We start from the raw sequence: 14,733 nt of genomic DNA, 5'->3' as shown, positions 1-14,733 counted from the left end.
AGAACTAAAACTATTGGAATCTCAATACAAATTCTGAAAAAGAAATGATTTTTATCTTTTTTGAGTACTCATAAAGAGCCTCATGCTTAGAACATCAGACAACTTAACAGAAATGTCCTGTATTGCAAAGGTTCCTATAATTATTATTTCCTGTTTAAACAAATGCTTCTATATTTGACGGGATTGTCCAGAGTTGTATTGATGAAAAATTCTTTAGTTAATGAAGATTCCTATAATCAAGGAACCAGTTGATGTAATACCCTTGTAAGCAAAGATTCCTATTAACAGGGTTCGAGTACCGATTTGAAGCTACATAATATGAATTGTTTAGGATCAAAAGACTTTGTTTGTCTATTGTGTAAAATGATAATTAGGCCAAAGAAAAATATGTCTGTTTAAGGTTACATTTGATAAGGTTAATACATGTATAGGTAAAGCCATTTTATTTTTAACAATAAATTATTATGTATAGACTTTATAATATGGGAGGATTTCTTGACTTAAATGGTGCTCAAGTGAGAAATGATAATCTGGGGGTATTTCATTAAAATACAGAAAAAAAAAGAAACAATAAAATGTGTTAGGGCAGGCAGAAAAAAAAATGGGTAGGAAGCAGTACCTTAAACGGATTAGTTTTTTCTCTGGCCTTAGTATTTAGGAAAGAAAATAGTTTTATGTGGACAGACTCTGTATGATGATTAGATTTGTTTGTATTGTTTACATTTTGTTTAAGTTCTATTTTAAATAAGAAATGATTAAATGTACTAGTGTCATTATATTAGGTTCAGCTGTAAATTGACTCCATGTTGTTTTCTTTACTCTAGCAGCATTGCATTGCAAGAGCTTTTTTGTTGGATGGCTGTGTGATGTAATATCAGCTAGCTTGAGTGATATTTGAATTATAGAAGATGTTCTTTGTAATCAGCTTGAAATTAGACAAGAAAAAAAAAGCAGATAGGGAAAATGTTTTGTAGGATTTATGTTAAGTAATGTGAATATCTCATTATGTTTTACAGTTATGCAATGGCTTAATCTTATTAGAGAATAGCATTTCTCTGAAGAATTTGTTTTTTTACCACCTCCCCCAATTTTGTTTTGCATAAATCAAGTTCCTATTAGAAAAGACAATGGCTCTGAAGAATTTGGTTTTTGCATCTTCCCCAATATTTTTTCCTTAAAATAATGTTCTTATATGAAAAGTGGATGTCTTTATTATTAATTATTATTATATATTTTTTTTTGTATTCTTTGCCAATTTTTTTGATGTTTTTGGTAAGGTTTCAAATTTGCCGTCTTGATTTACATCAGTAAGTTTTATACCTCATGATCACTTAGAATTAAGAAATCATATGGCCATTAACAAATGAATGTGCCTAACCTAGTGTTCAGTTCATAAATCTCTTCTTATGCTTACTTTCTCCACATTTCACTTTCATCATGGACTGTTTGAGGCTTGTTTGAAAGAAGGCCTTGCTGATGCTTATTTTTTTGGAACGGCTTCTTCCCTTCCAAACTTGTTCTTTAGTTTCTGCATAGAAATTAGAAACTTCAGTGCTACCTATTTCACTGCTTATGTGTGAAATCTTTCAAATTGGAAAGTGTGTCAAAACTCTTTCTGTGAAAATCTGATTAGAAAATGCCATGTTTTTAATCCAGGAAGTAAATTAAAAGGTGATGTGAAGGAGAAAGTAGGTATATGTCATAAGGTAGATGCTAAAAATAGCTATGGCCTCTATCAGCCATTGTAACATTGTAGTATGGTACATTGTTATTTCAGTCACTGCATGCAGCAAATTTTAGAGAGTGTTAACTATTGTCATGATCATGGGATTGTACATCGAGATCTAAAGGTACGTATTTATACCATGAACCCATATACACAAAATATTGCTCTACTCAACTGGTTCTTAAAAAAAAAAGACTAGTCATCGATTCACAAATTTGTAACCTATTACCAAAGTAAATATTTTTTGATGCCCCAGCCTCAACAGTTTTAACAAAATAGATTGATTTCTGATTTTGTCAATTTCTGCTTTGTTTGTTGACCTCATAAAATCAAGCCTGTTTTCTTACCAGTTGCCAGAAATATTTAGTGTATAGTTATTTATGGTAATGCTGACTTTCCAGTATATGTCGTAAGTTTTATGTAGTACACTTGACTAGTTACTTCTACAAAATATTACCAAACTGTTGATGTAGAATTAACCCAAAGTCCGTAATTCCAATTTAGTATTAGTGTAGCACATTCTGTACTAAACAACAGGAAACAATTCCAGGAGTATATGATTGGTGCTGTTTTAGTGTTTCATGTGGGTATAGCCAGGAAAGGCAAATTATGATGAAATTTAATGTTCCTGGTCATATTTTTTAGAGTTCATTATTAGTACATAAACTTCAGGATTAATAGCTTGACTACTTCAGGATTGATTATTTGATTATTTCAGGATTGATAACCTGATTGCCTCAGAATTGCTTGCCTGATTACTTAAGGATTTATATTCTGAATACATCAGGATTTAAAACCTTATAACTTTGGAGTGATTGATAACCTGATTACTTCAAGATTGATAAGCCAATTACTTCAGGTTTGATAACCTGATTCCTTCAGAAGTGGTAACCTGATTACCTCGGGTGATTACCTGATATAAATGTAAATAGTGATAAACAACTTTTTCATGCTTTCTGTAGGTATTTGTGTATAACCTTTAGTCCAGTTGTTACAGATAAAAAAATAGTATCGGAAAGTCTCAGTTAGTCTCTTGTGTAGCCAAAGTTAGGATGTGAAAGAAAAAAATAGGATGAATTTTTCTAAAATATATAGGCACCTGTAGTTATCTTTGGAAGGATTGTATTTTTTGTCTTTTTCTTTTTTTCACAAAGAGTATTCATATTCACACTTTTGTATTGTTTGAAAATGTGTAGAAATCAAATGTGATTTTTGTAGTATTGTGACACATTTTATATTTGATGAATATGTTTTTTTTTTTTTTTAGTTCCTCCTTCGGTATTAATCCTTGTCGTGCTGAATCGTTCTGAAAAAATATCTAGATTTTGATATTTTGCAAACTTATGCAAATTATATGCAAATTAGTTGCACAATAGTACTGATGCTGATTGTTATTTATAAGTTAAAGATGGGTGACCGCAGGGATGGGGTTGATGGGGTGAGGTGGTGGCAGGGCACATGGGCCAACTCAGGGAAAATGGGTCTGCCACTTGAAAATGGTCATCTTTGTCCATTTCTGGCCATCCCCTGCTACATATGGGGGGTCAACAGGAGCAAAACAGGAACCAAAGCACATTCATCCCACAGTTTGTACCCTGTGAAGGCCAATGAAGCCAAATAAGGTTTGTAACAGTCACGAGTGGGAGGTCACTTGTGTGAAAAAATGATAATTATTCCAATTTTTGGCCTGCGTTTGGCCTAAAACCGGAAGTAGTCAATAAAAGGGGTCACAAGGATTGTTGGTAAGAGACATCATTCTTATTTAGATCCCAGACAAAATAAAGCACTATAGATCAATTCTGTTCTGGCAAGGGGCTGAGAAATGAATCCTACCCTCTCAAAAATCTCACTTTTTTGGGCAGCTGAAACTCGTGACCTCTTTTTTATCAGCTCTCTTGTCATTGTTTTGTAAAAAAAACTCTATATCAGATAGTCTTACTTTAAAGCACAGTCATGCTGCTTGCAGATGGAAACAAATTGAGCTTTCCTAAACTAAGATTAACACTGAGAGAACCAATAAAGCGGAAACAGGACCAATCCTGGACAGGTCCAGGTGCAGCATGACAAGGGTTAAATTTTAATTCACTGAATCAGAGATTAATTTTTAAGGATTTCATGAAGTTGATAGATGGCTAGGACCATACAACCTACAGTCATATTTCTAATGAAGTGGGAAATATAATGCTTTGAGATGAATACAAAATTTTGGTTATTCAGAATTTTGTTTAGGTTCAGAAAATGCAACCTCAATGTTCTGTATAATTTGATTAAAAGGTATATATCTGGTGTGTGATATTTATTACATGTACCAGTATACTTTCGTCATTTATGTAAACACATTTTGTGTCTGTTGAAATTCAGATTTCCTTTTTATTTAAACAAGTACTATCTTTAAATAAAAGATAACCGATGCAGTAAAGTTTTGTTCTTTTTTATTTATAATTTTCCACATTTCATTCAGGAAATAATACATGGCATGCAATTTCAATTTTCGATACAGTTTTTTCAAACACCACTAACTGATCAGTATTTGGCCAATTGGGAAACAGAATTATGATCAGGTGACTTGTGTTTCCACAGGAGACTGCGTTTAAGGTCAAAGGGTAAAAAGCGAAACTATACCGACTGTGTCGGGGAAAAAAATCGTGCTTGTTCTCATCAAGTATAAATGGTTGCTACTTTGAAAGTTGTTTAGCCTTACTTTAATGATCATGTATCGTAATACCCTCTTAACAAAGTTGGGGCATTTAGATTTTTCTAAAAATTATACCGATCTGTTGCAATTTAGGCTCAAGTTACATTGTATAAGCATTTTTTATGTCATATACATGTAATTAATTTTAAGTAGGTCACACCAACACATTTATTAGTGCTAAGTGGGTTATTTCTTCTCCGAACTTTATACATATCAAAGTAGCGCTGAGTGGGTCAAACCATCTCAAAACTTGTTACACATGTATGTAATGCTAATTGCGTCACACCATCTCAAAAGTTGTTACACATGTATGTAATGCTAATTGCGTCACACCATCTCAAAACTCACTACAAATGTTTATTTGTAAAATATGCTCTGAGAATTAGGTCTAGATGTATGCAACATGAGAAACTAAATAGGGCTTTTGTGTTATGTTGACAATAGGTTTAATTTTTCATTCATTTTTGGTTGACTAAATAATTTTTCTCTCCTACATGTATGCTCACATTTGTTCCTATCTGTTTTTCATGGTTAAGATAAGTAAGTCATATATTTGAACCTTTCGTAACTTAATCCTAACTACTGTATAAAACGATGGAAGGAAATATTGTACACTACTTGAAACTGTCGATATTCCCCTTATGAAAGGAGCCTACACTTAAAATAATGTATATGTATACCTTGCACCATATGTCTTCTTGTTTATTAGATTGGTAATGTGATCTCAATTGTATTAAGTGTGAGTGTTTGCAAGAATGAGGCAAAATGGAAAAAATCAGAAACATTCATGTCAAAAACCCACCAATCTGTTATATCGCTCAGGGCTATGTTCTCTATTTGAAAAGACCATTATTTAATCTCTGCATCATTGGCTTTCCTCAGAAATTTTCAATAGAATGTTAGAAAAATTAGGTATTTGACAGAGTTATCTGCCCTTGAAATGTTCATTTTCAGTGTATTTCAATGAAATTATAACTCAACGGGCCAGCATGATATGGAAAGTTTTTGTTTTCTTTGATACTGATGATTGAAATAGTCAAATAAAGCTATCAAATGGTGTTTTTTTTCATACCATTTTTCACTCACTGCCAGATTCTTACAGATACTGACACTTAAAATGATGAATGTTAGTTTAAAGTGGATTTGGTATTATATTTGTAAAGTTGGTTTAGGTGACTATGGCTTAAGGTCTTCTGGGACACTGTGATGTATTGGTTATTGTCTCCGTCTTGAATTGTTGCATATCTAGAAACCAACTCATAATTCCTTATACATCATCTGTGTCCGGGGGAAAGTTATTATTACTGTTATGAAATTGCTACTGATCATTAACTTAATATTTTTGCCGATAGACTCTTGCATGACTGTAAAAATTGTGTTAATTTACAGCAAGTACAATAGTAATCTTCTTGAAATAGAGTTCATCGTTCCTTCATTCAGTGACCATTACCTGATGATATGTCTAGGGTAGTGAACTAGAAATTTAAATATTGTGACTTCATGTTTAGGTACTGGTCTGATGTATGCAAGGTAGAGTAAAGTAATAATTTGTGAAAGATATTACAAGGCTTTTGTGTGAAATAATGATTGCAAAAGTTGGTCAATTGGACCAGGAATAAAAGCTCTTCAAAGCTGTAAATGACCATTCACATGTATGTTGTGTCTCCCAATTTGTAAAATTGTCTGTACCATTTTGGAATCAGATTATTCTAATGGCTGTAGGTTTTGCTTTCACCTTGGTGTCAAAAAAACTTGCCATTTGATGTTGGCCCTACTATGTTGTGGTGACTAAATTTCCTCTGATCCATTATAAGTTTCTCTGTTGATGGCTAGATGATTTCCTATGGTCTATTGTATTTTTCTGTGTTGGTGGCTTGATTGTGCCCTCTGGTCTATTATATTTTTCTGTGTTGGTAGCTAGTTGGTGCCAGAGATGTTTACTTTTAGATTTTCTGTAGTTTCTTTGAATTTTGACTTCAAATATTCTTTGTGGATTTGAAATTTCTCCATAGTATAACAAAATTAAGATTTTGAGGGATCATCCCCAAAAATTTTGTTGAAAATAGGGATTATCATAAGCTGTGATGTCTAAAGACACGTTGATACACTGTAACACAGGACTTAACTTCCAGGGTACATGCCACATCATCATTCCCTTATACTGTTGATTTCTATGATTCAGGATGAAAACAGTTCATGTTAGGAGCTTTTGACATTACTTCCTGGCCATCATTGCACTTTTTATGTCTCTCCCCCCCTTTCATGGGGAGACTTATTGTTTTTGGCTTGTCCATCTGTCTGTCACAAAGTTTGTCAGCGCAACTCCTCTCAAACTACTGAACAAAATTTAATGAAACTTGGTATTTAGCAAAGAACATCATATGTAGTTGTGAGTATTACCAGGAAATTTTTATCCCTAATTTTTGTAGGAGAAATGCCCCTTTGAACTTAGAAATTTGCCCAAAAATCCTCATAAATTACCTTGTCAGGGCAACTCCTTTTGAAAAAAATTACTCAGGTATTATATAATAATTGTTAAGAGGCCTTTGTAATATCCAAGAACTTACCAGTAGAAATTATACTGAAAATAATTCAAAATTGGGAAACCATTTTTTTACCTGCATAGCTTTCATTTCTGCTCAGAACAATTGGTGGGACAGGGGAGATATATGTTTTGTTTTTGCAGACAAAAACAAACCTTAATTTATTGACAAGTTATCAAGGGAGCCAAGATTCAAATGGTAATCAAAGGAGTATATTCTAAGGATTAAGACTAGACATGGAAAATAGACATACACAACAAAGAACATGAAATGGTGCGAGGACCAGGTGCACCGGTAGGGTAAGTGTCCTCTGCTTATCTAGGAACATTAGCCAAGTTGCTCATAAAATGTCAGGTCCAGGGTAGACAATAGAGGATACCATGAACATATCAGTTCTCATGGTGCTGATCAGAACACTGTAATGATCCATAAGTTCATAATGACCATCATAAAACTTTCGTAGTGATGATCTAAAATTTTGTAGCAACATAACCATGTGTCAGAAGTCTAGCATGGTACAAAAAGTCTGCATAGTTTCGGAAAGCTCTGGAATAATGTATGAGTTGTGATACTCAAACTCCCTATGCAAACAAAATCCTCAGAAATGATTGAATCGAATGAAGCAAAACTTTGAATAAATCAAACAAAATCAGATATATTATGTATTCAATTGTTGCCAATTTTTTGTCCGATTTTTAACACTTACAGGAAAAATCTTAAATTACCAAAACCATCTGAAAGCAGGGCCTGTTTGATTGATCAGTTGTCATGAAATGCTTCAAAATCTGTCGTCCAACGACAAACCAGAATCAATCAATTTCAGGAAGGATTGGAAACTAAACATTTAATGTAGGAATTGATTTTCATTCTGTAGAAATCTAAAAATTTTTCAAAAATATTAAAACACTGCGGAATGAAGTAATCTGTACCTTGTTATACCTTAAGTAATGGAAATAAGATGAATTCATTTTCTTCTAGAGCATGACTAGAAATCTAAAATTTTTCAAGAATCTTAAAATACTGCAGAATGAAGTCATATGTACCTTGTTAAATCTTAATTCACGGAAATAAGATGAATTCATCTTCTTCTGGAGCATGACTGTGGGAATCTTCAATTTTTCAAGAATCTTAACACTGTGGAATGAAGTCATCTACACCACACAGGGTTCATTAACAGTTGTTCGATAGTCCTGTGCCACCCTAATTTGAGAGAGGGAGGACTACGTAGAAATTTTAAAGGGTAGTCCTTGTGGCTACCTAAATTTATTCTTAAAATCTTACTGTACCATATGACAGGGGAGCAAGATTATTTTGAGGACTACCTAATTTATTGATCTGAAAGTCCTTTTGGTTAAAAAAGTTAGTGTCAAACCCTGCCATGATATAATCTAAGTCTTAAGATAAATTCATTGACAAGCCGTAAGACATTTTGTTTTAAGTTATCTTGGCAGTTGTAAAACACATTAGATTTCATTTAGGTGTAGTCTCTCTGAGTTCTCTTCATTTGTCCTGTGTTAACAACACGACACAGCAGCCTCTGTCCTTTTAACTTGTTTATTGTAACAGAAATTGACATTCACCATTAGTTGGAAGTTTCTTCCTGTTAACATAATGGCCATGCACTTTGATCGTTACATAACAAAGTCAGAACAAGTTGCGAAGGTCTCTGGAAGAAGCCATGCCTTAGAGGAAATCGCTTATTAACTTTGTGGTGATATTGATTTTGAGCCATTATACAGTGTTTCAGGGTCACAACAACGTTTCAAACTTTGAAGCTGCATCTGTGATATTTTGCAGCTAAACATCCCTAGAGTTATTTTGTTTTATAACAGCTACGAAATTAAATTATTCATGGAATTGATATTGACAATGAAATTTACAAATATAACTTATTGGCTTACATAATTCCAATAGGTTCAAGGGTTGGCCATCTTTGAATGTCTGAGCAGTAAATGATGTTATTCAGCTTGTCTTTGTGCTTACACAGATGTAAATGACATGACAGACAAAAAGTTTACAACAAAATCTGAATGGAAATTTACCTTTTAAATCGTTATTTTATGCAGAGCCAAGTTATTGTCCAGACAAATTGATTTTCTTGATGGTGTGTTTTTTGTGGGGTTTTTTTTGTATGCTTTTATGTCATACTTGAAAAACCTTTGAAATACTATAGTATACTATTTCACTCCTTATTTTTTATTGTGTTTCTTGTCTATTGGCAACTTTCCCATTTTTCCTTTACTGCCTGAATTTTTGTTTATCTTGGGCTACTTGTTGTGATAATATGAAATATCTTCAATTTTAGATGACAGTTTTATGGCAAATTAACCAAGAGTTGCCAGTTAACAAAAAAGTGGCAATTTGGAACATCACGATCAGGATTACCGTGATATTTTAGCAGAGGTGTTTACCACTACGATTTTGCAGAGTTTCTTCAAAATTTGACCTCAAGTTATGCTCTAAGAATTATGAATGTATCCATTTCATTTTTATTTATTTTTTAGTATGTTTTATCAAAATATGGAATGCTCAAAACCATTGTGATTAGTTCCAAACCAGACATCTGGCTACATAGTTTCAAAAAGATTTTCCTCAAAAGTTTCCACAATTCGATTATTACAATTTTCTATCAATCAAATCACCAGTGGAGTTTACTTATTCTGATTGTCCGTGTTTCTTTGAAATTTGATTGCTAATTTCGCTCTAAGGATTGTGAATATCTCCATGGTATTTATGTTAAAGTTTCATAAATTATGGATCGTCTCCATAGTAAATGGTGAAAACTAGGTCTGAATCACTTGAAATTGAAATTTTCGGGGAAATCTCAATTTGAGATTTTTTAAAATGAAATTTAAGCCTGAAATTCACCAAATACCTGCCTTATGGAGGTGGACTTAGGGTAAGGGACACAACTCTTACAAATCATTGAAACATTTGTATGCACCATTGTACATCAATCTCATGTAAGCATCGAAGTAACTTGGACCGATATCATTCTTTTTCAAAGGAAAACTTCAAAGGCTTTCTTGAAATTGAATATGATGCAAATATATCACTGATTTCAAGAGTTATGTCCTTTACCCTAGGTCTACCTCCTCAACTGAACAAAAATTTCAGTCTAAGGAGGGTCACAGATGAGATAGGTATAACTGTATTTTGGTTGTCTCTAAGACAAAAATAAAATGGCAAAAACAAATTAATTAGTAGATTCTTATCCCTTCTGCCCTTGAAAAACTTATAAAAATTTTAAAATTTCAAATGGATTTTTTTTCCGCATCAGTTTCTTGTATTGAAATTACCTTTGACTATAACACTAAAATCCTTCATTTCTTGGTGGTCACAATGATGTTTCAATTCTGAAACTGGTGTTGCTGTGGGTTTAGAACATGTCTATACTTAAACAGCTAGAATTAAACAAGCAAATATCTGTAAAGGAAAAAAAAAATAAAGTACTCCCACCCGCCCCATATATTTTTTGAAGGATGGATGAGAACCTTCCATTTAAGTTTGTTTGGCCTAATGTCCCCACATTACCAATGTCTATTCATGTTGTAATTTTCATCATGTGATCACCCCTATAGTCTATACTCAAGCTGTAGAATAATGACTAGTTATTTAAGTACCTCTCCGTTTAAGAAACAGGCAAAATGTGTATAAGGTGTGGCACATGATAGAAAAAACACAGAGATTTTTTGCATTAACCAAGTATTTATATCTGATAACCTCCAGAAATAACCATCAAAGTGTTTGTAAAATTTGCCTTTTTAAGATATTGATAGGTCAAATTTAGTTAAAAAGAAAATTTTCCCATACTTTTCTAAATATAAGCAGTCAAAAAATATCTACGTCACAGATGCTTACAGATAAATTTAAAGAGCTTTTCAGTTGTTTTCTAGATGTACTGAATATATTTCAAGCAAAAAAGACCAAATTTAGAAATATGATGTGCCACCCGTTGCCTGATTCTTATACAGAATGGTACTTAAAAAGATTTTTGTTAGATCATAACACTTGTAAATCACTAAAGAATGTAAGAACAAATGTACTTGCTTTTTGTCTTGTTGCCAGCTATTCTAGTTTATCAAAACCTTGATCATAAACAAAGAAATGACTGTTGCATAAGACTTATATACAATAGGTTAGGCTGTGTCCTCATACATTTTCTTCAGTCAAACTTTTCAACCTTTTTCATTGCCACTTTATTGAAGGCTTTTGGTTTTCTTCTAGGGGACTGTTGATTTCAAACTTAGAAAAGTCCAGGATCTTCTACTCATGGAAGTAAATTTGAACCTCTGGAAATCATGAGGAATTTAGAACATAGACAGTTGGAACTTTCAATGGGATGGATTGTACCTGGGTGTGCATTTTATCTCGGCCACAGGTCTACTTCTTGTTAAATGGATATCTGTCTTTGAATGTTTTATGGACTCATTCCTTTGAGAGTTAATTTTTTTTCCAAAGAAAGAAGACTGAATGAAAACTTCAGATTTTAAAATTGATATGACAGATTGTTGTTGTATTTGAAGCTGAAAATAATCTGAGGAAGGATTTTAAATTTTAATGATACAATATTACCTCCCTTTGATCATAACTTACTGGTTCAGTTAAATTTTATTTCAGTCTGCTGATGCATGTATTTAAATGTAATTATAAGCCTTGGATGTAAAAAAAAAACTCTGAGAATCTCTTTTGTCAGATCATTTACATACATTTTAAAATCTACTCAATCTTTTCAATTAGAAACACTGAATGAAGGTCCAAAATGATGTGTCTGTCAAACAAAAAGATATACTAAATTAAAATTTTTGAAAATTGAACTTTTTGGTTGGTATAAAATTTTTAGTAACACAATCACAAAATTTTGCATGGCATGTTGGCAGTAATATTACATATAACATTAAATTAATCAAATTGCGATCATAACAGTGTTAGAAAGTTATACAAAAAAACTGCTCTACACCCAGCCCCTTCTTGGGCCTTACAATTCCTTCGCTTAAGATGTATGTGGTATATTCTGAGAAAACAAAATTGTTTGGAAAATAGTTTCCTTAAATTAATAGGGAGATAGCTTTTTTCCCTTGGCATATCTTAGTGTCATCAATGCGTTAGGTACAATGTTTTTGACCTGTCTATTTGTCTGTCCTGTCAGTCTGTCCATCTGTCTTGTTGTTGCCTTCATAGTGCATGCATTTCCTCAAAGTTTGATGAAAGGGAAGTAGCAACATAAAATTGGATGGAATATATTTTCACAGAAATTTGTCAATGGTGACCACTTTCTTTCAATATAGAGACTGAACTTTCCTGAAGAGTTCAAATGTTTGGGGTATATTGTGACCCTGCTCACTACTGAGTTCTTTAATTGATTGGGTGCTGACATAAAGTTGTAGAAATGGTACCTCTTAGATTTAAATTGTCTGTATCATTTAGACCAGCTCCCTTGAACCATTTAATTTATAGGCATTTACAAGCAACGTAATGGTTTCAGATTTTCATTTTTATTTTTCCGTATACAAATTTTAGTCCATTAGTCAAAAGCCAAGTTTGAATTGCATGAAAACACAGAGCCTTGAACAAACACCAGATCAATACCCACAAACACATTTGAATACCTTAGCGATCATATTATCACTGTAAAGTGCCTCGGCCAATCTCTATTAATCTATATCGTCAGACAATTACTTATCGTTAGACAAATATAATTTCCGGCTCTTCTGCCATTGTGTAAATTGAATTTAGTCCATGTTCAAAGCTTTTAGAAAATTGGTGTGACATATACCAGTATGGAACTGTGTGGGATAATAATTCTTGATCGTAGGGTCTGGAAGGTTTCTGCCTTTATCCAATTCAATTTATTTTGAAGTATACCATAGTATTATTTACAATGAGGGCAATTACAGGGGAAAATGTGTTTTACAAAATTATTGTATTTTCTTTTTTTGCGTGTAAATATTGACCAAATATTAGCTGATATTAGGGCATTGGTATTAGCAGCAAGGGTATATTTAGGAATTACCTGCAAGGCATGCACATTTCTGTTTGACCATATTCATCCCTAGAATGAGAAAAAAACATGAAATGGTTGTTTGGGGAGCTTTAAGGATACTAAAAGATAACTTCACACACTTTTTTGCCTTTTTATCGCAGTTTCTTTGATCAGTCTTTTTGGCCTTGTTTTAATCTCACAATTTTACCTCAAATTGTATTATAATATTAATGTTCTTTATTGTAAATTTTCACAACAGTTTTATTTTCCTGTTAAGGTCTCATTGCAAAAATTGCTAAAATAAAAATACGTAAAAAATTTACCATATCTGTAATTTTTAGTTCCATGTAAGGTCAGGTTGCAAGCATTTCTACAATGTTTTCTAGCTTCTCAGTCTTACAACAAATAGTATAGTAAATTCAGGGAACAGTTGGTTTTCCCTATCACCTGATGAAAGAGATTTAAACTTTCTATCAAACTTGAATTAAAATACCCATTGAATAATAGAAAGTTTAAATCTTATTAATTATTGTCCAGTTAAGGAAGTTGTTCAAGTAATGGTTGTTAAATCAAGGGAATACCGATTCTATCCACTGAATAACATCAATGTATGTTCTGTAATATCCAGAAGAAAATTGTTCATCCAATTTAGTTCTTCAGTTCTGAAATATAACAGAGCTTTGATCAGAGATATTCACTTTCCCTCATTAATGTAGTAACGTCTTCATCAAAGACTAAATAGAATTCTGATAAATGTGAAGTGCTAACATGGCACTTCATCTGCTTACTAGTTCTTAAGTTCAAGGTTACCTCAAAGTCGTAATTATTGGTAGAACACCAGCATTTATATTCATTCAAGCTGCATAAGAAGGATGTATCTTACTTGTAAATTACACCAATTTGAGATTGTTGGAATGTCTTGTCATCTTAATGAAGAGGATCTTGTGACATAATGGCCCAGACATCAGTAAATTATGTGCTTATAATCGGTAGAAATGTTGTTAGTGTCAGGGCAGGTTTATTTGTATACAGATTTGTGGTAGTGTAGGCTTTACCTTAGCTCCACAGCCTGTCTCAGTAACCAGATGTTCTAATTATCAGCACAATATAAAAAACTTATGAATGAAGAGGAGGTGATCTAGACTCTTCATGATAATTAATTGCGTGATCAGTCTTAAGTTAGAGTCTTTATAGAAATTAGGCAGGATGGGATTCATGCATGTCAAAAACCCACCAAATTAACTTATAGTGAACATTACCAATCTTTGTTTGTCATTTAGAAGTTGGACATGTATTTAATTGTGAAATTGACATTTTGCAAGAGTTATAATACAGTGAAACTTTTCCATACCAGCCACCACTGGGACAAGAAAAAATGGCCGGTTTATAGGGGTGGCCGTTTTTGTGAAAAATAGCAATGCATTCTAAGAGCTGTTTCCATTAATGTGTTCTGTAACCCTACACCTTGTCAGTTTGTTGGTCAAGACATGTTTAATGCCAATTCAAAACTTTTGACCATTTATTAAATTTCAAAGCTTGTAAATGATTTGATTTTACAAATGGTACTGCGGACAAAATAATGTTCACAGTTTTGAAAGAATTTGTATTAAAGATCAAAGGGCTATTGATGGTAATTAATTATTTGTATTGTTTTCGTAAATTACCTATCTACTAAGTCTAAAAATTTCACCCCTATGTTGTTTTGGCTTGGGTACAGGTCACATTAATTGACAGTTAAAAGATCGTACCATTAAATAACCCTGGTTGCCTGACATGTGTACACACC

General features: G+C 32.8%; 1 protein-coding gene across 21 annotated transcripts in view; it reads left to right on the top strand.

The window, feature by feature from the left end:
* LOC148620154 (calcium/calmodulin-dependent protein kinase type II delta chain-like) overlaps positions 1-14,733 on the top strand; it is a 90,100-nt gene that overhangs the window by 25,175 nt on the left and 50,192 nt on the right. For 17 of the 21 annotated variants that reach the window (XM_088580759.1, XM_088580776.1, XM_088580769.1 and 14 more), the window contains exon 6: positions 1,778-1,850. The exons of the other annotated variants lie outside the window; for them this stretch is intronic. In XM_088580759.1, coding sequence (XP_088436885.1) covers positions 1,778-1,850 — 73 coding nt within the window. The remainder of the gene's footprint in view (positions 1-1,777; positions 1,851-14,733) is intronic. 21 annotated transcript variants of the gene reach the window in all.

This window comes from Perna viridis, chromosome 4 (genome assembly GCF_037379345.1).
Source record: "Perna viridis isolate PV_CMFRI_1.1 ecotype Kerala chromosome 4, ASM3737934v1, whole genome shotgun sequence".
Taxonomy (NCBI): domain Eukaryota; kingdom Metazoa; phylum Mollusca; class Bivalvia; order Mytilida; family Mytilidae; genus Perna; species Perna viridis.
This window is presented reverse-complemented; position numbering and strand designations above follow the sequence as displayed.